At 44.8% G+C, this 27,613-nt stretch overlaps 2 protein-coding genes across 2 annotated transcripts; both read left to right on the top strand.

The window, feature by feature from the left end:
- The first annotated feature begins 328 nt into the window (after window positions 1-328).
- On the top strand, window positions 329-11,093 carry LOC149348430 (uncharacterized). The gene is made up of 9 exons (XM_089585827.1): window positions 329-558; window positions 3,150-3,196; window positions 4,377-4,415; window positions 4,514-4,549; window positions 4,694-4,790; window positions 7,425-7,567; window positions 8,268-8,315; window positions 10,159-10,194; window positions 10,874-11,093. Exons 1-9 carry the CDS (start codon window positions 492-494, stop codon window positions 11,063-11,065), a joined length of 705 nt encoding a protein of 234 aa, XP_089441953.1. The 5' UTR covers window positions 329-491; the 3' UTR covers window positions 11,066-11,093.
- An 8,905-nt stretch (window positions 11,094-19,998) lies between these two features.
- On the top strand, window positions 19,999-27,594 carry LOC149348429 (uncharacterized). Its single transcript, XM_089588103.1, has 10 exons — window positions 19,999-20,260; window positions 20,945-20,991; window positions 22,622-22,660; window positions 23,104-23,139; window positions 23,266-23,362; window positions 24,497-24,639; window positions 25,126-25,173; window positions 25,262-25,297; window positions 26,394-26,583; window positions 27,212-27,594. Exons 1-10 carry the CDS (start codon window positions 20,197-20,199, stop codon window positions 27,214-27,216), a joined length of 705 nt encoding a protein of 234 aa, XP_089444229.1. The 5' UTR covers window positions 19,999-20,196; the 3' UTR covers window positions 27,217-27,594.
- Window positions 27,595-27,613: the final 19 nt, after the last annotated feature.

Genomic DNA, 27,613 nt, shown 5'->3' with positions numbered 1-27,613 from the left:
TGACAAAAGGGAAATTTCCGCTGTCTCTCTCCCATTATCCGCAGCAATATGTGCACAAAAAAGGCTACTTTGCCTGCTTACATCCACGTCTTTTGTTGCGGCCGAGTACATGACATTGTGAACAACCAGGGCTACAACATGTCCGCACTGTCACCCAAAGCGACAATAGCTACGCGTCGGATGCCCATGGCCGGAGTTGCGCTCACTTCCCAAGGGCACACGTGTCATGGTTTCGGTGTTCGTGGACCGGGGTAAACACCGTTGACAATGAAGGCATGACAGCTGCTCAGCGAGTCATGCCACAAACAACTCGTTGGCAGGAACGAGGAACTGCTTTAAAGAGGGCCCACCGAAAGCACCGCCAGACCAGGAAGAGTTATGCAAGCTTTCCCTGAGGTTCATTCACAACGGAACTTCTCTGATTGTAACTTTTATCTAAGGCGGTGAAGGGAATTGCTTGCGACTGTTCAATGCTTTAACAAGAAGTGACAATGGTTGGAAAAACAGCCGTGTGGAGCTTCGCGTTGATCCTGATTTTCATCTCGGCTAATGTGAAAGGTAAGAATTTATGCACTGAGACTGCTGTAAAATAAGTAAGGGCGCCCACACTGCAATGTCCATTACGATGAGTTAGCCGCGCAGTCGTCACACAGACGATCGTGATGTGAGCGGGACTTAGCAGTCGTGGCTCGGTCTGGTAGTACTTACCGGTTGTCGCGCATTCATGGTGCTGCTGCGGTTCGTTTTAAGCATATACCGCGTACTGGTCCCAGTACTGTTAATAAGGCGATGCTGACATGGAGCGTGTTTCAGCTAACCTTTTCGTGAAATCATTCGAAAACAGAAAGAAAATATTTTAAGGTACAACGTGTCAGTCAAAAGGGCAATAGCTACAATAGAGAACATATTAATTATCTGAAAAAAGCAAAACCAATAGTTGATTTTTTAACGCATTCTGGTAGTTAATGTAGTCTAGAAGCTGGAAGCTATGCACAAGACGATGCCATATTAGTCTTTAGAACAATCATTCTCTAAAGCTCTACAGCCCAATGGTTGCTGTGCTTCTTTTCGCACAAAACCGAAACTCAACAAATGAGGCGAGCGGGAACCTTCGTGTAGACGCAACGCTTGCTGAATACGTGTTTCAGTGAGTACGTTGCAAAAGTCGAGCTCTGTTTCATCGTACTATGGCAGGCACTTCCTTTGGCTACGCTGCCACCAAAAATAACCAACACGCAGGTGGCGATGAGTACCTTTTTCCTTGCAACAAGCGGTGAATCAAAATAATGAGCATGGCGTCACACAATACCGCATGGAGTTCGAAATGGGCGCCGTAAGCATTGCAGCACGTCACCAGCGGAAGTTGTGTTAGCACCAATGTTCCTGCACCCCTCGTGTTCTCAATTTCGATTTTGTGCGAGAAAAAGCGCCTGTTGTCCCCGCGCTGATCAGCTTCAAAGAATAACTTTGTTTTTTTTTCTCAAAAACAGAGCAGGTGTCCTCTTTTTCATGGTTTCAAAATTCCCGTTGGCACTCGCTGCCAACCTGTGTTGACTACAAAGTTAACAAGTGAAAAGCAAGCTAGTGTATTTTAGTTATTCGCTACCTAATTGTTACACTAGCTGATATTTCACTAGTTAACTTCCCAATTTGTCTTAGTCGCCACCTATTTACCGTTCACTGCAGTGCCTCAATGGTTATGATGGTCGGTTGCTGGCCCAAAAAACGTGGGTTCGATCCCGGCCGCGGCAGGTGCATTTCGATGGAGGCAAAATGCCAGAGATCCGTGCACTGTGCGATGCCAGCACGTGTTAAAAACCGATAGTGGTCAAAAATTTCCGGAGCCCTACACTACGGCATCTTCATAGACTTAGTCGCTTTGGTACGTTAAACCCCATAAACCAAGCTACCTAATTACTTTGACATTTAGAGTAACTCACGCTCAGCGCAGCTGGCAGTTTGTTAATGCTGAATATTTTTTTCTGCTTTGAACTCCTTATTTTACAAATTTTTGTCAGTGATCGCTGGAATTCTCGGTATATGCAGAAAAAAGCAAATGCGTGATAACAGTCTCACCCTTTACGAACAACCGGTGAATACCTGCGTGACGAAAGGGGGCTCAAAAATGAAGGATCACAAAGTTATCTTTAACGGAAAACAAACTGATTATTACGAATGCTGCTGCTGCTACTGACAGTTCCATCTTATTTTAGCCACCTCTTGGTGAACGCTACCACGAATTAGCTTACTTCATAGTCAGCTATGCGGTGATCATGGGACGAGATGGCAAGTATCACAACGTCAGTGACAGCGCTAATGCTACTAACAGCTTTCACTGAACAATGAGAGTCTAGCGGCGGCACTGGCGGAAGCTCGGGGATGAAAGTAAAAAGTGTTACTCCATTGGTCACTGAGGCAGGCTTCACGTATCCCCTTAACAGCGGTCGCCGCATAAAAATGTTTCCTAAGCAGAGAACCCGGTGTGAGCATCCGAGTATGCAATGCAGAAAGTGATGAGGCATTGTCATGTGCCGTGCGGGATTGTTAAGAAATGAAGAGCAACATCCAGTGCGAAATTACGACCCTTGGTTCGACTCACATTTGTTTTTGTCCGTGAGAAAGCCCGTTGCCTTTAAATCATGTTCTTCAAAGAAGCAGTGACTGTGCTGAGCATACCCAACAAATCTAGAAGAAAGCAGTTTTTAGCGGGAAACCGCTTATGAACGTATTTTTTTTAATGTAATGTAAGATTTCATTGCAACAATCAATATATCCACAGATCACCCGACGCGACGTCAGTCCCGCATTTTTTTGGCTATTAACGTTCTTGCTATCGTCAGAAGCTGTTTTCTATGGCAGTCTTTACTGCTCGATGCGATCGATGAAAACACGTCAAAAGAAAGATATTGTTACTTATCAGAAGAATAGACCATTACCTTGAATATTTCCATAAAAGTATCTTACAATTTTCCAATTTCCCAACAAAGAGCAGCCACGCACTTAATCCATCTGCTTCCGTTTTCGTTTTCAGTGTCAGTTTAGTTACTGTGAGACTGTGGCTTCAAACTTCCGTTTCATCGAAGTACAAGAGAACGCAGGCAGAAACACTTGATGACGATGCCATTGTTTTACTCTCCTGTCTTTTTCAGCCCAGTGTACGACCACCCAATTGCCCAATGTGCTCGGCTTAGGCACGGCAAGTATTCATGCGCTATTTAACAACCTGAACACGTCATTGAACGGCCATAATTCAAAGTGACCTTGGTTTTGCCTTTCCTCAGAGAGACTCTTCTCATGCTAGCTCTAGCGGATTTCAAAGACTTGTGTTCAACTGTGGATGTGACCAATACATTCAGCTTGCGCCCAACGCAAAGCCAGAGATTGAGGTCATCAGAAATGCGTTGAAAAAAAGGAAGGCGAGCCCAAATTCACGATAAAAGCCAACCCCATAAAAAGAAAAGAGCAGCATGCCTCAAAGAACTTACTTGTGTTCAAGATATTTTAGCTCACATGTGAAAACGTTAGCTTCGAAAGGAGATAATATGCGCAAGACAAGCAAGTATTGATGGATAGTACTAACGCAGTGAGCTCCGCAGAGCGCTTGGAGGAGCAAGGAGATTGAAGCTGGAGTTGTACACTCTAGCACAATTTAAAGGTTATCACTTTCGTTGCTGCTGAAAGAGACCAAAAAATGTTTTCTACCGTGGCGGTCATTAGTCCTCAACAAACACGACGGTGCAGGACATACAAACCTTTCAGCTAGCTGAGCTCATATATCCATTTCAGCTTTCTTGAGAAAATAAACAGCATGGCGTTAGGCAATACGTGCGATATATGTGATATGGAATGATATGTGTGGTGTGCGAAATGTACAGTCGGGGACAAAAGTCTCCGGACCACGTGTTCCTGAAACGAAGCTTATAGCTCTACTATCAGACAGCGGCTGGAGACCGCACTTGTGGAGATGAAAGAACAAAAATTTAACTTTTACCTCCACAAGTGTGGTCTCCAGCTGCCGACTAATAGCAGTGCTATCGGCTTCGTTAGAGGAACACGTGGTCCGGAGACTTTTGTCCCCGACTGTAAATCCAAGAGGTGGCGCAAGGACTATGAGAGAGGTCACACCTGACGGCTCCAGATTAGTTTCGATCATCTTGGGGATAGGAATGGTGAGGTTGAAGTAATAAACTGAAGCTGAGGCAAACTCCGAAAGAACTACTCAATGTACTGTGGAACGATGGCCGAAGCTAGTATTTGTATTTTAGGCTAGAGGTAGAGAGAATTTAGGCCGAACGATTTTAGTACTTCACTCTGCCTTCCTCCGACGAGATAAACTTACCTGAGGTTCCTGTATCTTTTTTTTTTTTTTTTTGCAGTGCCTTGGTTTGACGCCCGATTACTGTACCGAAAGGCCTGTAAGTTGCGCGCATCTGTTTAAGTTCAAGCTTATGGCGGCTTCTTACTCTCACTATCTTTCGTATGTAGTTTCTGACAACCTGCTCTGCAATTTCAGGAAAACGCTACCATAGAAGTGATCCGAATCTTCTCGGTAAGGAGACAACTTGCTCATCTGAGGAATTTGCATCGACGATAAGCTGCTGATTGTGCCATGCTGAAATCAATGAGCCACGAAACTGTCCTGATGAGTTTTAAAACGTGCTCCATCCCAATGTCATATTTATGTTTTTCGCAGTGTGTCTTCAGAACGTTGCCAGAAGTTGCGCAGCCGATTCAAGCATTCTTTCAGCTAAGAACACTCGTCGCTGGCGTCCTTTCCAGGGTGAACTCAGGTATGTGGAATTGGAGCAGATTAAATTTAGTTGCGCCATTTCATTAAGGCTTTACCCGCCACCATTTTATTTATCCGGCTGAATACGCGACCAAGTTCTGCAAGATTAATTATCGCGGCCTTTCACAATCAGAACCCAGTGATGTATAGTGGAGATCAAACACTCACGAAAGAAGAGGTAATTGATCCATTCGTATATGTTCCATGCATATCTAATATACCAACGATTTCTTTAATCTCGACAAGCATAAATGTCTTAATCCGACGATTGTAGGTAGGTAGGAACGGCATCCTTTAGTGGGATTATGTTCTTTTATAGACGCTTAATTGCACGTAATATTTATGTCAATGGTAGGGATAGGTTGGTGAGGTGGTTCTTGATAATCCTTTCCTTTCCTTCCTTTCTGCTTAGTTGGCCTTTTTTTCACAGTTTCGGAGGCCAACCAGTTAATCATCATTAACTGCCATCATGCCTGTACAAGACTCACCCTCCCAATCCTAACATCCTTTCCACGTCACACCCTTCACCCGTCACCGGGCCTTCCTAATCGCAGTGACGACCCTATTTAAATGCCGCCAATTATGAACGCTTTGCCCAAACGAAGATAAGTTCTTTTGTCGAAACCTTGGCAAACACCCTGAGGTTTTCTCTTCCCTCGTATTATTTTGAAGCGACCAATAAGTGCCAAGCAGTTGGGGACCTAGAGGAATGTAGCAATGAGTTAATCAACGGACCAATACGCTGTGTAATGAAAGCTAGTGCGGATGCAAAAATCTGTCATTCGAACCGGCCAAAACGGAAGAGTTACATCAATCAGCAACACGAGGGCACATTTTCGAAAACAAACTATTGCTTTGCCGCTGAATCTGACCTTAATAAACGTTGGTATTTTTTTAATGACTTCTGCCATTTCCTGTGGGACACAATAGGCTACAAAAAGAGAGCTTTCTTCCACAGCGATGATTGGTTACGGATCATACAAAAAAGAAATTGACCCGTCCACATTTAATTTCACTTCTTATTCGTCCTCGTTAGCACGTAGTTGCTGTAGACAGGCGTGCGACAAAAATGTTACGAAGAGCGATAGTGATCAAACTCGTGCATAGGACACAAGCAGGAACTGTAATATATAGGCGGAAATGCTAAGCGAAGTTGTCACCTAACAGGTGAGTTATGTGACAACGTGCAATACAGCTGCGTAATAAATCACAATGTAGGCTTCACACGGTTCCGTGCTGTTGAGGTGTGTGGAATGAAAGCTGTGTCAGGCTGAAAATAGACTTCGTAGCCGTGACAAACGTGAGCGCCAGGCGAGCTTGCCTGCTACGCTTAAAGGGGCAGTGAAGAGGAATCTGAACTCGTCTTTTTGCCGCGGGAACTCAATCTACATGTTCCGAGCATTCTTAGAAACTTCAATTTATTGCCCTGTGTGGCCGATTTCTATAATTAATTCGAATTAACGTCCGGCTCCCGCCTTTATTTTTTTAATTCTTCCCGTACGCTGGGCGTAGTCGACCAACGCGTGGAGTGCCTTTCACCCAATCCCGTGGCGGCTTGCCGCTCTGCCATCGGCGGAGTAATACGTAGTAACCCGTAGAAGCAAATAGACCGCGTGTATTTTTATTTCTGCGGGCTTATTTTGAGGCTATATTATCTGCGAATGAAACTATGTATTCAAGGAAACCTCAAAAACTAAAATAAAGCGAAAGCAAAGCCTCCACGGAGCTGGCTGAAAGGCACTCCACGCGTTGGTCGACTCCGCCCACCGTACGGGGAGAATTCAAAAAATAAAGGCGGGAGCCGGACGTTAATTCGATTTAATTAGGGAAATCGCCACACATGGAAATAAGTCGAAGTTTCTGAGGATGCTGGGAACGTGTAGATCGAGTTCCCGCGGCAAAAAGACGAGTTCAGAATCCTCCTCAGTGCATCTTTAAGATTACTCCGGGTATTTCTGCATGACTGATGAAAAAAACATCTCAATAAACGGCGTTCGAATGCACATAAAGAGCGTAAATTAGCTAAAAAATGCAGAACGACGGCTTCCTATCGGTGCGGTTTAGGGCTGCGTCAACTACCCGCTGACAATCCGGGTTAGGCATATCAGGTAATTTAAAGCGCCATAACTGTCCCCCTTTTCCCTGCAGTCTTCAAGATTCTGACTCCTAGTTATTTGCGTTCCCTTCCAGCAGTATTAGGTGGTGTAAGCATGCGTTACCTTTACAGTCGTTATATGACGAGGGCCAAATAGTGACTTGATAAGGAAATTACCTAATGACTACTGACCTGCCCATTTTCGCATAACACTGTGCGATAGTATGACTGAGACATGGCTGACTCCACTCATTAGATTCTTCTTAGGAAGCATACGAAATTGGCGGCTAAACTGAATCATCAAAGCTGCAGACGTCTAATAGGCTAAATGTCATGTTCATGAAGACTATTTTTACTGCCAATATGTTGCCAATGTTTTGCCAGTATTACAGCGTCGCGCGGCTATATATCAGTAACGTGTGGTCGCAAAGTTCGACTTTCGGTTCTTTGTTATGCTGTTAGCACCACCTACCACAAAGAAGTAATAGAAAAGTATGTTAACGGCACCGCGAAGAGTGATAAAAGCTTTGAATCTTTCAGATGGAAATCCACTGTCAGTAGCCAACATGCTGTGCAATCCCCTCGGGTTGCCTCTGTTCCGCTGTGAGAATGTCTTTCAAAATAACATCAGATGTGGCCCTCCTATCAACATCAGCCTCCCCACTTCCTTCGGTGTCAATAACGTGAGTCATCCGTTCTTTCTTCTACGCTCTATTTACACGCGATAGGAGGTTCGATACAGCATGGTTATCCGGCAGGCGTGTCAAATGACATTACAAACGAAAGGACTAGAGATCTTGGCTGTACTTTGTAGCAGTGCATTTCTTCAACTGCTATTGGCTCCTGCTCCCTGTGGCGTGAAGCCTTGGGGAATGGTGTCGCGTTGATAGCAGCAGAGCCATGGCATTGATACCGCGTGGCTATGATGCCCCGCGCCCCACTAGATGACCGGTATCAACGCCGACGAAGGCTGCAGCAAGGCTACAAGTTTGATAAGCCTCAGGAGCTTTATCGGCGCTAATGCCCCCAAGGCATAGAAACTGTGCCATAATTTTGGAATAAAATGGCGGGCCGTGGTTACTATGACTACCGGCTGGGCTGGATGTAGCGCCGGTAGAATGGCTAGCGGTCGCTCCACAACTAGAACGGCCATGCTTGTGATGTTGTTCACGGCAGTACTACAAGAGTGCACTAGCTACAAAGGCTCCTTGATTAAGCAAAATTGAAGAGGCTTCAGAAAAGATGCTATGAGAATAAACTTTTTATGGAATGTAGGGATAGAAATGAGCTCTAATCGACATTCTTTTTTTTTCTGAAACAATGAGAGCAATTGCAGCAATTTTCAATTTTACATGTAACTGATGAACAGTTGTTTCTTTGCAGTGCACCAATGATACACGCCTGATGTGCATGGAAGGCGAACCTCTCTCTGTAAGTGAGAATACGTGCGCTAAATAGCCGCAGCTCGCAGACATCATTCTTGTGATCAGGCTTTTCTAAACGAGCGAGCTTGAACGTACGAGCATAAGATAAACGATAAAGAAAGACTAACCGCCATCTGTCCTGTCGGTTCACTCTGAGGCTGTCCTTCCCGGACGCCATGCTTTCGGCACCTGCTTTTGTAACAGCATTGTGGTCGGGAACCCAAAATTTAAGTGGCGCCATAAGTGGTAGATTTATAGAAAAGATATTGAGAATTTAGAAGGAAATCGCTTTCACTACTCCCCCACTCAACATTTTTTCTCCCACGCATAATTTTTCGGGGCTTGATGGCTTAAAATCGGGTTCAAGTGTTTCAGATTTGCTGCCGTCCGTAACACAAAGAGATAAATGAAGCGTATCGCCTAATGCACTCAAATTATCCCCAGCGTGCATCGCACTGTGATGATACGCTGCAAAACCACCGCGCTTTTAGTTGGAAGGCGGACGAAGAAAATTGGGTGTTAATGATGGTTGTAATATTCCCAATCGTCTGAAGACCATGAAGGGAGCATAAAAAATCGCTATTCAGTAGCAAAGCTCAAATTCCGGCCTGTAGGCGTCTCCAGTAAATGCTAACGTGCAGCAAGAGGAGATGGTGACAAAATATTTATTATGAGGGAAAAGGGGATCAGATACCTGGTATTGGCTATCGATTCAACTCAATGACTCTTGTGTGCCAGGCCTCAATTTTGGTAATTTCAAATGAACGCAAGGAACCATTTAAAAGAGATCCCAAGCGTTGCTGAGCTGTGCTATCTGCTTCATTTCTTAGGTGAGAAGATGGCAGTCAGCACATACATTCCTGGATAAACAGCTGCTGCTAGAGCTTTCTTTGAACTCTTTGATTTTTCTTTTTTATAGGGAACCATTATGCACTTTGCCATCTTGGTAACAGAAGTTTGCATCCCGTCCTCTCTATTTGTCTCCCCCGTTTACTTCCTTCTCTCCATACTACACAGTGTGATAACAATTTACGCTTCCTCAGCACAGAGCGACGAGCCCCTCTATACCGCACCAATGGCCCTTAGTATAGCCTCTACAAAAACACATTCCTTCGACAAACTGTTGGCAGCTCACTGAGGCATTGCACACTTTTTCATGTTTGGTTCTTCACAACCTGAGGCGAGGCTTCTGAGGTTGTAAGCAGTACTCGCACGTATTAATGATATATCGAAGCCAATACGTGTAATGCGGCCAAACAATGGCCTTCATGAGTTGGTAGCATAACGGAGACGTATTAGAGTAAATTTGTACTTTATGAACGTATAGCTGAATGTACTTTTCAGCGTATTGAAAATAAGACGCAAAACTGTGAGAGGAACAATGATACACATATGAATGCCTGCTGCACACTCCAAGTGGGGCCAACTGGCCCCGCCGCTGTCTCTGGGCGTGTTCAGGACGCTTTCAGTAATCCGGTACACTATGTATACGATAGTATTTCAGAATATGCCAAGGCCATCTACTAACAAATGAAAACCTCCCATTGGTCCGCATTCATTTTTCTTGAACACAGGCAGGAAAGAAAAGGCGGTGTACACTGAAGGGAGACAACAGTACGCAGCGAGTCCGTTGTCTTATTTGTTTTCTCGTCTGTAGCTTCTTTTCTGCACTGCTCCTAAGCAAAATGATCTCAACTCCGTTCTTTACCTAACGTAAATCTGCAATTAGTGAACGCTTGCATATGCACCATGGTTGTCATAATGCTGTTAACGTTGTTTTGTGCTCGTCACCATAGTTTGATTCTTCTAAACAAGAGCCGTCATGCAGCTTCGTTTTTTTTTTATTCCAGAATGAGACTATGTCCGAGCTTCTGAACTTCCTTGCGGTGAGTCTGCTATAACCATTCGAGTTTCTTAACCATAAAAACACCCTCCTTCCTTCAGCCAGTTTTGTTTCTGAATGCACTATTTGTGGTGGCGTTTGCCTTCTATTACTGAAAGAATATTTCCGAGTTTTGAGATCTATCCCACCAGTAAAATCAAGGGCGTTCAAAAGGCTAGAGCGACGTCGTTACGGGATCACCTCCACAACAGCAATGCACTGTTAGGCGAGGGGATTACGTGTGAAGTATGGCAATGCGCGTTGGCGATCACCTGTGCGTGTCATGGCTCCCCTCTTACTTAGACTGTAGCCACACTGTTCCTTGGAGACAATGCACCGCGGCACCTCAAGCAGTACCTGAAGTGTGCTGGTTCCGAGAAACGCTTACACACTGTCTATCCATGCCACATTTTTTTAGTTTCCTTTCTTCTATTAATTTCATCTTCTTCGTATACAGGGTAGCAAACATGTAATGATACTGGTGAACAGCAAAAAAAGGCGGGACAGTATGATTGCATACCAACTCACCCAGATCTCAGCTTTACTAAACATGTAATGAGTCTGGTTAGGCTACCTGTCATTCCTTCGTCTGTTGTATTTCCTCTCCTTTCTCTTTCTTCCTTCGCCCCAGTGTTTTAAACCTGCTCAATGCAACTTGTGCAACAAGCGTGCTTATTTCGCAGTGCCTGCTGAGCCGGTCCCCTGACGGCGGAGAGACACTGGCCAAGCGGCTGGCCTGCACCCTCGCCCAGCTGGTGCAGCTCTCGGCGCAGCAGTTCGCCGCCACGTTCCCGCTGCCGCTGCTGGCTGCTGGAGTGCAGATGGCCGCCGCCAGACTGAGCACTGCGCTCGCCATGAGGGCGCAGTGCTTCTGAGGGCCGAATACTACGAGCGCCACAAACGGAAAGAGGGAATACGCTGAAGCACACCCGACTGACCGCAGTTCAAACTTTGTTGCAGTGCATGACGCACGAGAACAGGAAAGAACTTAGAGCATTGATTTAACTCACTGCAGGCCTATGTATTTGAAAGTGTTAGACTCATTCCTCAAGGGTGAGCATCTTCGCAATATGCTGGTGTTGGTGGCAAACGGTGTTAAAATCTCGGCGGTGTTCGCCTGAGAAATGTTTTGTCGGCTTTCAATCCGCTGGTGCATCGTAGTGCTAAGAGACAAATTCAGTCTATTCGATCACGAAGCTTATATTTACGTTCCGAAGGAATTAAAAAAAGGGGGGGAAAAGTGGAGAACATAGAGGAACTCATCTTGGATGCCTGTGCCTCGTGCGACGTTCTGAGCGTTTCTATTTTTGCGCTATGGCCACATATCTGGTGCTCCTAGTGCAAGACAGTACTTCATTTCCTACCCGTGCCCAGAGAGGAAGTGTTCGTTGAAAGCTTGTGAAGTAGCTCACTAATTTTAAGCCTCTCCTTCGCGACCTCTCCGGGAGCTCCACAGGAACATGATGTTCAGAGGCACACCGTACCTTCTCATGTTCACTTTTAAGGGTTGACTTTCGTTCTGAAAGCACGGGAAAAAAACTACAGAGAATGTTTACATAGGAATCAGTGCGAAATCACGCATTTGTGCTACATAGAAGGCGACGATGAGCCGGCAGTGCCGCGGTACGGAGAGCTCGCGCTAGGCCAGCTGTGGACAGACAAGGGAACAGACAACGGACGGTTTTTCTCGGAACTGATGCCCATTGGATTAGTGCTCCCGCACACAAAAGAAAGAAAAGAGGCTGTCCAATTCGTCTTGTCTCCATGTAGTGCTGCGTCGCATAATGGCTGCCCCGGGTACAATTCGCGGAACGATGTGCTTAATGGCATTCCGGCATTTCAACATAGAAGCCTAGACGACTTAAACGCTGAAAATTGCATGAGACTTCTCCGACTTAGCTTCCATAGAGAGTCAACGTTTTGCAGTGCTGTTGCAGCAAAGTTTGACGTGAGGATAAAGGTCGCAGTCTGCCTAGTACCCAAAACCAAACTGAGGATGTTATAACGCGGCTTTGAATTCCTTAAAAGTGAAAGCGCACAATAAAGAAACAGACAAGTGACATTTTCTCACCTCCCTGCGGAAATGAGCCCCCTTTTATTCAGTTTCAGATATCAAGCGTCATAGAAAGAAGGTGGTATTAAGTATGTCCATCTCTTTCTAGGTTTGCATCGTAGTCCAGGTATCCAAACTGCATCTACGGTACTGTTTGCGGTGGTGCTGGAGCCTCAGGGACCTGCCTTTGTTTAATTATTTTTTCTCTCGGTACTCTTACTACACTTACTGTCACGTGCTCATCTCAAAGCCGAATGTGAACCGGGTATTGTTTTTGTTATTTTATTTCTCTTTCTGTTATGAATAAAATGTGTTTTGGTTGTTTTAGTTGGTCTGTTTATTCTTCATGGCAATACTGCCCTTCATATAAACCTTTGGCTCAAAGATAATACTGGCAAATTTCAGTGCCTTCTACCGATGTTCGTTTCGTTTTTCTTTACTGAAATAGTGAAATGAAAGTGAAAAGGACATGGCAGTAACTGATTTTTTTTTTGTCTCTGAAAGAAGCTGCGCAGACACGACTTTTTTGTGTTGACCACGACACTATGAAAGTCCCATTTATGGTTCTGAAATGCCAGCAACGCCAAGCAGTGCATGGCAAAGAAAATAAAATTAAGTAAACTTCTTCAGGCAAAGGTAATATGTGTGTTAGTAGCCCCTGAGTAGTGAGTTTGTCCAGCGAAAATACCGAAATCTACATAACAAGAAAAAAAAGGGTTTCATGAAATACAATAAAAGTCGCAAAAGAAAAGACTTCGATATTACTGATGCGAAGCTCTTAGTAAAAATTGTAAATGTTTGCCCTGTGTCCTTCCACTGAGCTAGATCCAAAGTACGAGTGAAGTGTGCTTCCCATAGATAACGCGACAACCGTTTTTCGAGCCTGCCAACATGTCTCGGTCATGTTAACAGTTTTCGGACTTAGTTCTTCACGTAATAAATGTGATCAAATTAGAAGTGGGCTACCTGCCCTGATCTAAAAAGTGAAGTTACGATGCTATGATTTTACAGTTTCTTTGATAATAATAGTAACGAACAGTATTGTCCTAAAGTGTAGAGAATAGTTTGAGCAAGAAAAGAGTTCAGGAATTATTTCGGCCAACGGGGAATTTTCAACGTAATTCTAAACCCGGTAGTCGAGTGCATTTATCCATGCCTACTACCTATACATGCTGTCGGATAGCGTGGAGTGGAATCTGAGCCCTTGTGAATTTCCTCCTACCCCTGCGCTGGACTATGTGGGCGACATTAGCATGAAAGCCCCTTTAGACCGTATATGTAGGCATTTTCATCCAACGTAAGACAGCTCCTACTCAGCTATCGCGAACTGGAGGCAAACGTTTTATGTTGGTGGTTGCCTGGGTCAAGTATAAGTGCGCTCCCTTTATACTAATCTAACAGTCAGGTATATTTTTAGTAAATTATAAATGAAAGAAAATTGTCGATAAATTTGTCTATAAAGTTTGACTTTAGATGAAGCAGGACACGAAGAATGACATAGGTTGGTTAGCTTTAGATTGTTTGGGGAAGTATTTTTTTTTTGTTCTTAGGGAAGCTCTGGAAATTCAAACTGTCTTTAAGAAGAAAACGTGTTTCAAATATGTAGTATCCAAGAGCCCTTTTTAGTAAATTCCTTCCAAAAGCATCCCTGCCAATCTGTGGTGGCGTATGGAACTACTGTGCGCTGTTGTTCACACGACGCGACTCAATTGGCGCAGTCGCTATCACTGAGCGCGAAGCTCGTTCTTCTGTTATGTTTCAGAAGTTCATTGACGCCATGGAGTACCTCAAAGAAAAAGAAAAGGTTCAGGAAAAGGCTGCCTTCTCGAAATAATATCCTTCGTTCCCTCGGTTTCACGCTGCACGCACCGTCTTTGTCAAAACTAACTAGGGCCCATGATTTTCTTCTCAGTCGTATATTGAGCCACTTATAGCACCCTTGAATCTTTAAATTCCTGTATGGTAAGGTGACTCTGTGTCTACCTTTAAATGCCTTTGATATTTATTGAAACGGCAAGGGCTGTATTGTACGGGTGAGCACAAACCATGCACCACTGTTACTTTTGGTAAAGGCGGTACATTTTCGTGAAATATTTCACGTGTTTAAAATAAGATAAAAAAATTTTTTTGGCAATTTTGTAGACGTCTGTGAATAAAAACCTACTTGCTCTTGATAGTTCCTAATCGCACTGTTTGAATTTGAATTTTGCGGTCGTAAAGTTTCAACACTTTTATTTTAACTAGTGGCCTGCTTTGTTTTTCTTACCCGTGTACTAAGGTTCCGATGAACGCTGAAGAGCCTCAGGTGCTCGAAATAAGCGTTTATTCGCGTTACGTCCGAAAGATTGCTCATATATACTGTAAACGGCAGGCAGTTGTGATAAATACAGGTGTTTAGAAGAGGGAGCCCTAAGCTTTGGGGCCGCTTAGAAGTTTGGGGTGTAGAAATGCGCATGCGCGGGACCTAAGGGTCGCCTTGAGTCAATGTTTGCAGTGAACACTATTTCGAAGAAATAGCGTCCGCCCCAGGCCGCCTTGCGTAGGCGCTACATGGCGTCTTCCGTCTTAGTGGGGATGCTCGCTTCAGTCCGCTTTGCAGCTACACTGTACCTACCGCGCAAAACAAACTAAAGACACACGAAAGACACACGGCTTTGCCTGAAGTTACCAGTATCCCGAAACTTAGGGATAAACTGGCGCCGCCGCTTTTATAACTATCGCACTGCCACAGCGTCTACTCTGGTTGAGTGACGTGGAGCGCGCGCCGCCAGTCTGTTTCCCAAGACGGGGTTAGCGCCAAAAAACAAAACAAAAACTCATTAGTACTGCGGAAGCCGCCGACGTATGGACTCATACGTCGGCGTTGATTCCTGTTGATAAGCACGGCATGTGCATGGGATGCACTTATGAAAATAAGTGGTATCTTGGGCATGTTCCGGCAAAGACCAGCGTGACGGCTTCTCGCCCTACCTCTGTCACCGGGAGCAACGCCGATGGCTGATGACCAAATAAAAAGAAAGCGATATTACCGTTGCAAAGTATGCCTCAGCATACGGACCCACGTGGAGACCAATTGTACGTACTACCAGTTGGATAGCCTTATCTGGGCAGAGCTGCGAACATCCACCGCAAGAGGCAATGTCTGGCTTGGGCAGCAAGACCAGCTTCCATGAGCGGTCTGACCCAGTAATTCAATCTACCAGGGCCCTGTTCTTTGGGGTTGAATCCGCTCCATTGGATTATCTTGTAAGGATTTAATATTAATGTACGCAAATATACAGATGTAAACCACGGACAAAAGTCTCCAGGCTACACGGCTTGCTGTTCAGTCGTTAAGTCGACCACTTGTCCATCGCAGAATCTACAAAAGTTCGAAGGAATGACGCTGACAGTCGCCGACATACGGAAGTTTTAGCTTCAGAAGATTTGGAAACATCAATTAGTTTGGAGACTTGATATAAGAAATACATTTCTCGCATGCTTTGTGAGATGTACCACCTGTAAAGGTATAGCTGTCGTTTCACCAGGCATTCGGTGGGCCCTTTTCAAGCTCAATTATTACTAGCTTGTGTTGTCGTAATAAATATCAAATCGAAATAATGACGCATTTGTATCTTAGGCTGCAGCCAGTGGGTTGCAAGCGCGACAACTGAAGGGTTGAGTTTACTCAAACATGTTTAGAAGCAATTATTGGTTGTAAACTTTGATATAAGATGGCCGTGTGTTCGAGTGGGTTTCCTTTTGCTGCCATGTCGACAGGCGCCTTCAAATTGATAAAGAAATATTCGCAGCCTTTTTGTGAAATGTATCAACTGAAGCTAGTCACAATTGTTTAGTTAAAGATAAAGTTCTGCACTACTATGATTTTTAAACACTGATATGATAATCATACCTTGATCATACCCCCCCCCCTTAAAAAAAAAAACTTCAAACAACTTTTCCAATAGAAGCAGCTAGGAAACAAAGGTAGATGAAAACAAGCGACATGTGCCTGTCATTCTGGGATTCTATCCAGACGTTGAAAAGCAAACGACACTGAAAACGTAAGGTACAGGAAGCAAAGCCTATAGACAGCTTCCTGTACATTTTCTGCGTAAAAAAAACAACGCGACGTTAAAATAGACTCATCACCAACAGCATGCCTTTTCTGCGCGTATATTTTTGTGGCCTATTGTTTTCCAAGGCTTTGCCTTCACCTTCACTCGGCTCTCGTGCGTCGAACGTGTGACGTCGTTTGTCAGTTTCGATAACAAAGGCATTCCTGGGAAAACTCCGCCACCCCGCATGCTTTACCATGTTAGGCACGAGGAATGAGTTTGGAGTCCCCTCTTTGCGCTTCCAAAAATAAGGCACAGAACATCCGTGCCCAGCATTTATTCACTAAACTATAGCGACTGTCTTATGAGCTGAACGAAGGTGTGAAAAGGCAGGAGATGAAATCGCGCTTACGTATTATGGCACGTCTAAGCGTCATCTTTGAAGTCAATCATACTGCGTAATGAGTTATAGAGTATTGGATGTGTAAGGAGGTCATAACAACGTCAGCACGATTACGAGCCTGACTGCGCCAAGTGCAAGACAATGGGCTCTCCTACATACAATTCAATTAACCCTGTCCAGTGCCAGCTGCGGCCATCTTATCCCTGCAAACTTTCTAGTCTCATCAGCATGCCTGGCTTTCAGCAACCCCTTACTGCGCTTTCCTTCGCAGCAGTCCGTTAGGCTTAATCACCATCGGTTACCTTGCCTTCGCATTACATACCCTGCCCGAGCCCATTTTTCCCTCTTGATTTCGGCTAGAATGTCACTAACTTGTGTTTGCTCTCTCATCCAGTCCGCTCTTTTCCTGTCCCTTAACATTCACTCTACCATATTTCTTTCCGTAGTTTGCTGCGAGTTCCCCAATTAAAGTTCTGACAGCCGCTGTCCGAGCCCCAAACCCATCCGCTGTTGAGGTGATCGCCATCGCACTCGTCATAAAATTCAAAGGGGCTCTTTGTTGACCTAAAGCGCGGAGAGGCGAAAGCCTTAGCACGGTGTTGCTGCTAGTGTAACTGATGTGTGGTTACGATTTTAAGCTTCGCCTTTGAGTGTGGAACGTGATACCGTCTTGCAGCACTGCCAGGGAGTCCACAGAACGCCATCGCCCGTTCGCCTCTACGTCTTGCTTGTCGGTAAATTAATTTTTGAGGAAAGGAAATGTATCTGTCTCGCATATCTCGGTGGACAACTGAACCTCGCCGTAACGGGAAGGGAGGAAGATGGGAGTGAACGAAGACACCGTATTCACTGCCTTTGTTCATTCCAAACCATCGAGCTGACATGGCGGAGTGGTAGCGTGCTCGTCTCGCACTCCGGAGATACTGGTTCGATTCCCGAACTCGAACAAATTCCTTCTCGGTTTTATTTATTTATCTGGTCTGACTAGAAAGCTTAATTAGGCTAATTAAATAATTAAGCAATGAACTAAACTCAGTCCTACTTAGTTAGAGCATCACTATACGATCTCTTTAATTGGTTGCATGGCTACTAGTCAAAGTACAATTGGCCCCGTTTGAAATTCGCGCTCTCTGACGTCACGACCATTTGGACCAATTGAAAAGCGTGACATTTCTGTCAACAACTCCTGCTTACAACGACGAGGCATTAAAGGCTTCCGCCTTAAAAATGAGTGCCGCCCACTCCAGCAGCGCCGACATATTTAATGATTCTCACGCCACCTGCCAAGCGTATACAAGCGGCTGAGTCCCAAGATAAGCGCTATGTGTCTTGGGACACACTCTCCATCAAGACGACGCAGTCACCTAGAGCCCCGGCCACACAAAGGCTTCGATGGCAAAGTCAGGGCGGACACATTAGCTCGAGAATATACTCACCGAGCGGGGCCATCACCTCCTGCCGTATACCCCCTATCCTCCCACTTCGCCACCTGTCTCGACACCCAAAACCTTAATAAACGCCTCTACCCTTTCCCTCATATCTCCCTCTCCTCTGAAGACTCCAGCCTCCTACAGCATCTTCCAACACCTATCCCAACCTACACCGCTTACTATGCCAAGCTCTTTATGAAAACCCCTACCCTAACACTTATCACATTGACATGTCTCCAAAAACCCCACCATCAAAAGCCGCGTAATGTAGCCCTGGAGCTGTGGGAGGTGAATCTGTCCAGCGCACCCCTCGACGACCAAGTAGCTTTCCTTGTCATAACCAGAAGGTCGCCAGAAGCCTCCGGAGCCCTCGACCCCCCCCCCACCCCCCACCCCCTGAATTTCTTGCAACACACTATTGAAGAAGATCTTCTCCTTAACTTTTAATCTTATGGCTTGATCATTTAACTTGAACGCTGTTACTTTTTCTTACTGGGATAGTATTTCATATTGCAACCGCTGGTCTAAAATGCAATCATTTGTGCGCTAATTACTGGTGTATAAACTGCTCTTGGTAATAAAGAAGCTAGCATAATATGTACGTGACTTTGCGGTGCACACGGGATCACATTTATCACCGAAAAAAAAACGTTTGTTCTCCTACGCGAAATATTATTCAGCACAAAAGTATAAAAATTGGGGAAAAAAGTAATAAGCCGAAAACTCCAACCCATCATCATATCCGAGGAGCAAATTCACCCCGCCAAGAAAGTTTGTAAGACATCCTCAAGCAAGGCGGCAATTGGGGCTAGTTGGCTATATATAGGTATTAAAGCGTTATAACTGGGAAACTACGCCTGCGAGACAGACGAAAACCACAAGACAAGCGCACTTGGCTTGTGGTCTCTGTTTGCGTCCTGTGTGCGGTTCGTAGTAGTAAAGTGCGAAAACTTTAAGCAAGACATTTTAATTTCGGTGCAAACACTAGCAGTGGAGAAGTCATAATAACCCAGCGTATATAACTGCCACGCGATGATGCGGTCACACACCAGTGGTCACGTTGGGGTGAATAAAATTTCTATACAAAATGCGCTCGTTCGCGTGTCCATTTTAGCTCCCGAATTCTAATACGCTCCCTGGGTGCAGCCACGTCAACGGTACTTACAAAACAAATACAATGACAAACGAAAACTGCTATATTCGTACCTGCATTCCTAGTTGTCCTTAAAGAGCTGCTGAAGGTCTTGTCCAAAACTGTTTGTGTATTTATCCTACACAGAGGTTTCCCTAGGAGCAAAAAACGTCATCCTGTTGCATTGGCTTGTTTAACTACGCTATGCAACCTTGCATAACAATTCCGTCACGCTATCCAGCGATACACCAAAACTACCGAGGGCACAAAACAAACATAAAAAGCTGTTTAGTTTCAGCGTTTAACTTTCGGGGTTCTGTGTACTCTCGTCTAACTTACAGAAGCGAACGTTGACAGACCCCTTTCCGAAAACACGCTCCACAGGACAATACAGATCAGTCACTTGCTGCACAACAAGGTTCGGTCGTCAAAAGAAGGACCCATGTTGTCGTGTTGTCGGCAACAAGGTTTTTACAAAAAGAAACAGAAAAAAAAACATGGCTGGGAAGGAAGGGACGCTCAAACACCACGCGTCACCCCTGTCAAAGTTTGTGCTCTGCCGCCTGTGGAAGGGATGTTGGTGTGATTGCTGGCAGGCCACGTGCTAGGTCAAAGTTGTTATTCCAAGATTGGCGACCCCACTGAGACGGTGCAACCCCGTGACAGCGTCTGTCAAACTCTTAACCAACCACTCGCTTCTTCAGCTGAAGAACAGCTCTCTAGCTCTTTAAATAAGGACCCCGTCGACAGCGGGGAACACAACCAGTCAGCCCGTCTTCCTCTGGCTCCGTAGTTGTGCTGTAGCTCAATCTCACATTTGTTGCGAGTCGCTTATCTTGGTTAGAGTTGCGGTTGAAGTGTTTGCGTTTGCGAACAGACTCGGAGCCTGAACAAAGGGCCTTTGGTTACATCGTTGACCTTCGATCACCTGACCACAGTGAAGAGAGCAGGATGCCTTCAGCGATGCTGGGATTTCTTCTTGCCCTTGGAGTCGCCAGCATGCCTGCCGTGAAAGGTAAGCAACCACTAGCGCCTCATTTGCTGTTTCCAAGCCATATCGAATTCAACGCCAGCTGGTTCGTGAGGTGCCTGTTGCCATACGCATTAAGGTAGAAGGCAGGTCCTAATGCATGACTAAGCGGAGAGTGACATGAACATACCATAAATCGCGGCAGTTAAGTCGCACTCACGTGGTGCCTGTGGTGTGGGGCGCGCATGTGGCACGGTACAGCCGATGCAGCTGCCCATAAATTCACCTTGAATATCCGTGTGTGGCAGGGTAGTGACGTAAATTGAGACAAAAAGTAAAGTGCGCAGCACACATGCTTTAAGCACCTGCAGGCCTCGCTCGACAGGCAGCGCAGAACACCAACCAGGAACTTCGAAACGTGTATTGTGTTGTGCTATTTAGTAAAAAATCAAAGGCTATAATAAACTTGTTCCCTATTAGAATTGATCTATTTAGTGAACAGCTGAGATTAGTTTAAGCTTGCATGAGCGAGATTTCTTTTTAATACCGAGCATAGATCAGAGTCTTGCTGATCAGTTTGGCGTCGCAGAACACTAGCCACCCCCTGCTGCCGCGTTCGCGCATTGTGAACCGATGCCTTGATGCGCGGTTGCTATGCGGTGTTTTTACTCGCAATGCTCGTTGGTCTACAAGAGTATTGTGTAATACAGCCTTCATTTTGTTCTGCAGGTCAGTGCATCAACGTGACACTGCCGAACATTCTGAACCTAGGCGAGGTGAGATATTGCGCAAGCTGTGTGAAGTCCTTTGTGCAATCCGCTAATAATATTTGCTGATGTTCATGCCTTTTAGACCACACAAGAAGAGTTAGTTGGGGGAGGGGGGGGGATATACGAGGGCATTTTTACATTTTTATGCGCGGCGTGATTGACGATTCCTGCCTTAAGTGCTGACAGTGCACCGAGATGAGCAGTAAAACAAACTGAGACCATGAAGTGTTTGCATATCTCTATTCGTTGATGCCTCTAAGTTTTGTGACGTGTATACACAAGCTTAACGCAATTTCAGGAGTGTGCAACTAAAGGAACCATTTTTTTTTTCTAAGTAGAGCTAATAAGTTGCCCAGACTTCGCCTCTTTGGCATGCAGTGTACGTCTGCAAATTCATTATTTTGCTCATAATTTCATCTTCAGCCACTGATTTTAGATTCTTTAAATCAACTTTTCGTTCAAAGTAAACGTTTTTTGTGGGCAGACCAAGAACATCTTTTAGGGGATTAAGCAAACAAGGGAAGGGGTATGAGGGGCTCGTTATAAATATGAAAGAAGCCAACAGCCACAGAAACCAAGGGGCACAGGGGATTTTTTTTTAATTTGTTTATTTATTTTGTGGGGTTGATCAATTTAGAATATTACTGAATATGTTATCGGTTAAAGCGAATTGATTAGAAAAGCAGAAGAAAAAACAACCACTGCCGCCGGTGGGATCCGAACCCACGACCTCCGAATTACGCGTCCGGTGCTCTACCTCTGAGCTACGGCGACGGCTGTCAAATCTTCTGTTTCGGGGGTATTTATGTTTACAAGTAACCTAACTTTGAGAGTGTTCATCAGCGCCACCCACGTTCATAAGCGGCGCACGTAGTTATCGGTTTAGAATCCCTCTTTCTTCATTGCGACAAATCAATACTTAGAACCTCTAGTAAGAGCACTTTGAAACACTAAGTGAAGGAAACCAAATCAAAACATTGGCGCCTGGCCAGAGTTGAGGCTGCATGTGACAGAAAGATGATGTCAAGAGTATGAACGACAAAGCCTGTAGAACACATGCTCTTGAATGGCTAGATTGGCGAATTCGAGCGGTTTCTTCGCTCGCTAAACCTTCGGATTGAGAGAGTGAAAGTCTCACAGGTTTTGATCAGCAAGCAGAGTACGGGTTTAAAAGAGCAAGTGGTGTACGCCACGAACACTGTACAAATAACATCAAATGAGGTGAGGTCAGAAAAAGGGGTATCGTAGAAAGGAACCATGGCATGAATACGTAATATTTCGAAGTCGTCGGGCCCACCATAAAATTTTCATCAAATGGAGTGAATTCTGAAGAGCTCCGGAGGGTCCTCCAAACGGGATATACCATAAAATATCTTATCCCAAATGCAAGGATTCACCTTCAAGAATACCTTCTTCATACAATGTACATCTATCCTTGTCTCCTAAGAAGTTGCATACACTTCGTGTGCATCGCTGTGGCGGCTTGTCGGAGAAACAAAAAACGTGGTAAAAAAACATGTTCTTGGAGATAATTCAAATATTATTCACTACCTGAGGAAATCCAGGTCCCGTTAAGGCCTGGCAAACTGTCGATAAGCTGTGTTAACAAATCTGACCCTATTACTTTAACCCGCAGTGTCTCGGAACTACCTTGAGGGCCTGTCCTGACACATCGGTAAGCAATACAGTGTACTAATCTCACATTTTACTTCTTATTCCAGTTTTACTTCGCTATTAGTTCATTAGTAATTCTTAATTAATTCTAAACATTTCGCAGTGCATTACAAAGGGACTCTGCTTTACATATCTTGCATGCGCATTTTTTGTAAGCAATAGTTCCGAGCAAACCATGGCTCTCATGAAGTGAAAAATGTTAAAGAAGTTTACTGCAAGTGAAGCGGGTACTTCTCGAAATTCTAGCAGAACGCACCTTGGTTTTTTTTATGGTTACCAGGAATGAGAACAAAATGGAATCAAAAGCTTTCAGAAGCACAAGGCGTTGGTTTTTGCGATAATTTTACCCCGTTTCGTAGGTCGTGATAGCAAGACTTCTGCTTCTCATTTGCAAGGCGTAGAAAAGTATGGCTATAAAGCAAAAACTTTTTATTTTCCTCTCAGGATGGCCTAATTCCGGACCTTACAACAGTCGTAGGGGTAAGTGTCATTTGAAGAACATTTCCTGCCTGTGTGGAGTTACTGCTGCCAATCCGTATCTCTATAGCACAAAGTCCTGAGCATGTCGACCGATGCATCATTATATTTACTCGCACCTTCCCGCAGTGTGTGCTCCAGATACTGCCTCAGGTAGCCAGCCCTGTCTCGGTGCTTTTCAACGTCGTTGGACTCCTGGAAGCTGTGGTTGCTAAGCTTGGCCTCTGTAAGTGATTACTGCTCCTCATAGCAGCAGTCATTCAGCATAGAACAAGGCTATTTGAATGAAATCCGCTTTTGATATAATACAGCGTGCCTCTGAGACGGACTATGCAAACATTTTCATTGTCTCTTCCCGAGTATTCTGCGCCTGCAAATAATAAGCATGTTTTATAGGCGTTGAATAAAACTTATCCGTGTCTGATTGAAAACTTATGTTTGATTGAACCATCTAGACATGTCACATGGCATGACTTTGATCGTTGTGGCTTCGGAGTCCGATTTCGTACGCCTATGTATGCATAAGGAAATGAGGAGGAAGTATTTTAAGCGCGCTTTCTTGCGCCACGCGTGAAGAGGTGTACACAAAACAACCTTAAAACGTCAGGGGAACTTGCACATGGTAGCCCCATGTTTAAAGAGGAAGCAAATGTTTTTAAAGGTATTTCTACGCTTCGGTCAATTAGCTGCCGCAGCGAGCATTTAGAAACAGCTGAACCGCACAGGCCACTTGGAAGGTAAATTATATGATGCTCCCACAGGGTGGATACTTATCTAAAGAAAATGGTCGATGCTTTATTGGTGTACTCAAACCTTAATCCTGCTCGGAAAGCCGCGCAAAAGGTGATCTCAAGCGTTGCGACAGAGCATAAAGAAAGAGCGTCATATAAAAAAATAATGAAACAACTCCGCAAGGAGGACATCCTTGCGTAAGCAGAATAGGAGGACCTTTTGATAAAAACATGTGACGTGGTGAGCACTGCTTTCTGGACAGATGTACTTGCGCAACAGCGGGATTGCCTTAGAAGACAGCATGGTGTATAAGAGAAGTCTAGTGTGGCCCTTCTTCCTCAAGCAGAGTATGAAAATAGGTTTTTGAGTGGAGTATTATATGTGTAGAGCCCACATCAGTTCTCAATAAAATGGACATTGGCACTGGTAAACAATAGCGTGAAAACCAGCCAGCGATAGAGAACTGGAGGAACTGATGAATTAACTAAGCGACAGGAAGTGCATGATAGGGAATAAAAAGTGGCAGAACGACCCATCTACTGCCTGTTCTCCTGTGTTGAAGATATCTGACGGCGATGCTTGCGTTGCATGCGACGCTCAGCCGGGGCTTCTGATTTTTCTCTTGCAGCGGGAGACATCGGGGGCCTTGCGAACATTCTCTGTAATCCGCTCGGTATTTCCCTGTTCAACTGCGGCGCGTTCAGTCCTGGAAACCTTGCTTGCCAGGAACCTCTGCAGATCAGCCTTCCAAGCGTATTCAACATCGGCTCGGTAAGATGACGCACCAATTTGATCTATACTTGTCAACCTAAATGATTACTGAACGTGCTTAATTAGCACTGTTTGTGTTTGCTGGTCTTAGAAAGCACGACCATCGTAACTGATAGTAGAAAGCACTACTTGTGGAAGTTTCGCATAGATCGCAACACTATTTTGCATCAGTAGCCATTCCCGTTTTTTTTTTTCGCATCCCGTATGGACTAAAAGGCAGTTAGGTACTATTGCATGCCATCAAGGACCCCGATAATGAGTTTCAGACTAGAAATTTCTGCCCTAAGCATACACTTCGTTCGAAACAAAAAATCCGCCTCAGTAGTATGGCGGCAGAGGATTGCTTTCCGGTGGACATGCTTGTATCTGAGAATTTTTTTCATCGATCATTACAGTTTATTTGATGAAAAATAGTTCGTTTACAGAAAGGGCACTTAAATTGTACATGCGTCGTGGTTTTTAATTTAACTTAAATAAATCTTTCAGTGTATCAACAGGACCCTGCTGTTCTGCGATGCCGGCTCTACAGTGACGGTACGCTTTTTGTTGTTTTGCTAACAAAGCTTGGATTTAAACTGCAGATATATTCTTGCCGCTAAAAGTCACGCTCTTCTTTTTTCAGGAGCCAATTCTCAATGGACTGATTTCAGCAGTCGGGGTAAGCATAAATGTGTTCTGAAAACCGGCATTCGCCAATACATTTCCAATATTGGGCCGATGAGCTGTGCTGTTGGGGCGTACATTAAGCGTCCTATAAGTAAACTTCTTGCCTGGGCTTTTTCTTTGGTTGTTGGCCCCTGTTTTCTCATTGCTGGTTACAAGCAGGCTTTATCCTTGTTGTACTAACAAACAAAGGAGCCGGCACAAAACATTGTTGCAGAAGGCAGAGATTTTCTAGCGTCGCTATTATCAGCAGTTTTATAGGGCTACGGAGTTTGTAACATAAACTTGGAATTACAGGAAGCGGTAACTTCTCATCTTCTGTATGCTTCCACTAACGAAATTTAATATGAAATCTTTTGCTCGTAGAGCTTTTAACAGATAACCAGGGATATATTTTCTCGTTTCTGTGTGGTACTAACAGGTCAGCTTTGCAACCAGCTGTCGCGGAAGTTGCAAGCGCCTGACAGCCAGTAGAATTGAAGGTGGAAGCTGATTTACTTTATTTACCATAAAGAAGGTTGACTATGCAGAAAGCTGCGCCTATCGCAGCTCGACAGGATCCAAGCTTCAAGTTTCAAGTCGTAAGCGCGTCTCAGGTGTACCGCCGGCCGCGGCGGTAGAATTTCGATGGAAGCGAAATTCTAGAGGCCCGTGTACTGCTCGATGCGAGTGCACGTTAAAGAACTCCAGGTGGTCGAAATTTCCGGAGCCCTTCACTACGGCGCATCTCATAGCCTACCAAACCAAACCTAATATATGTAAGACTTGCATGAGACGCCAAACAAGCAGCAAACCTGTGGCTCTCATCTAAAAGAAGTAATAAATGTCGTGAACATGCCGCACATTTGAAAACAAACATAAACAAAGAAACGGCATGCTATGTTGATCTTTGTTGCAAAGTAACACTGCGCTTAGTACACAAAACATAAGCGTGCCAAAAAGCGAAAACTATAATATAAGTGCTTCGAGCTCCTGAAGACGTCGAGCAGAACGCAAACTAATTGAACGCCCGAGGCATAAAACATTACAAGGCATTGAAGCTGCGTATAGTCGGTCTTATGTCATGTAACAAGAAAAAATGTTGTCCACAGTGCATTCTGACTGGTGCCCCCGACGCCCTCCAACTGGACCTGGTCTCGAGCCTAGTCTGTCCTCTTGTGGACATCCTCAACTCTTCTCTGGATGAATTCACTTCCCTGCTGCCCTTCCGATTCCTCACCAGAGGAATCACGAATGTCGTCAACAGGCTGACTAGTGGCCTGCTTGGATCTGTTGGTAACTGTGCGTACCCTTTCCATTTTTATATGAATCTATTCAAATATGATCCTAAAGGCAAAGCAGATGTTTAAAAAAGAAGAGAGTTGCAGTTATTGGACCCTCTAGCGACACCATACGGCGACAAAACAAGCTTCGCAGCTTTCTTATACATGTGTGCTCAGCAAAATATTTGACAGTTAGTAACCCCCCCCCCCTCTCCCCCATAACATTCAGGTGCAAAAAGTGAGCTAGCTATACAAGATGGCAATCAGTTGGTAAAGGCAGTATTCATGCGCAGTTCAAAGCTGGAATGATGACTGGCGAAAGGGACCGCCTATGCAGAAGTAGGTTACCTGAGAATGTCGGTACTGCCCAATTCAACAGCTTGAGCAAAACAAATTTTCCGTGTTGAGTGCGCCTCTTCTTCTAACTGATCACATGCCAGCGATGCAAACAAGGCTAGAGTAGCAGAGAAGCCAAGAAAGAAGTAGGACGCTAGTTTCAAGGAATTTTGTGTCCTTTACAGTCTTTAGGTGCGAACACTTTACTCCTTTCTTGGTAAACTCAACTTGCTTGTGTGACAATTTAGTTCTTAATTGGTGGAATTTCTTTGAATTCTTTTCCCAACGACCTATTTTTTCCTCTACTGCAGGTTGATTCATGAACCCTTAAAAGAGGGCACACATAAACTCTACCTGCATATCAAGATAAATGGAGAGCAAGCGTCCATCCAAGTTCGGAGCGAAGTAATCGCTCTTCGAGCTTGGTGTAAACAATCGAAAACTCTCCAGGCTTCAGCTTCTAAGCGGTCAACCTCCTCACCTTTTGTATGACCTCCTCCGAGATGGCGGGACGCAAGCCAAGAACCTCAAGGTTCTCAGCTACATTGTCTTCATCACTGGCGAGCTATCTGCAACTGCGAACTTTCTGAGGAAGAACTGCGAGAATGTCCAAGAACTATTAAGGCTCACTGAATGAAGTACGAATGTTGTTGCCATCTTATCAAGCTATCAATAAAGAATACGCTGCGAGCTACCAGTTTTGCTACTGTTCT

The sequence above is a fragment of the Amblyomma mixtum genome, chromosome 4 (genome assembly GCF_055824585.1).
Source record: "Amblyomma mixtum isolate Tamu chromosome 4, ASM5582458v1, whole genome shotgun sequence".
In the NCBI taxonomy this organism is placed as follows: domain Eukaryota; kingdom Metazoa; phylum Arthropoda; class Arachnida; order Ixodida; family Ixodidae; genus Amblyomma; species Amblyomma mixtum.
The sequence above is the reverse complement of the archived record's forward strand: the minus strand, read 5'-3'. Positions and strand labels throughout refer to the sequence as shown.

Excerpts from the sequence above, each read along its gene's own strand:
- LOC149348430 (XM_089585827.1), top strand. The coding sequence starts at position 492 with ATGGTTGGAAAAACAGCCGTGTGGAGCTTCGCGTTGATCCTGATTTTC. Across the intron at positions 4,416-4,513 it reads ATTACTGTACCGAAAGGCCT|GAAAACGCTACCATAGAAGT; the intron begins GTAAGTTGCGCG and ends CTGCAATTTCAG. Across the intron at positions 10,195-10,873 it reads AGCTTCTGAACTTCCTTGCG|TGCCTGCTGAGCCGGTCCCC; the intron begins GTGAGTCTGCTA and ends CTTATTTCGCAG.
- LOC149348429 (XM_089588103.1), top strand. The coding sequence starts at position 20,197 with ATGCCTTCAGCGATGCTGGGATTTCTTCTTGCCCTTGGAGTCGCCAGC. Across the intron at positions 24,640-25,125 it reads GCGTATTCAACATCGGCTCG|TGTATCAACAGGACCCTGCT; the intron begins GTAAGATGACGC and ends TAAATCTTTCAG. Across the intron at positions 25,298-26,393 it reads GACTGATTTCAGCAGTCGGG|TGCATTCTGACTGGTGCCCC; the intron begins GTAAGCATAAAT and ends TGTTGTCCACAG.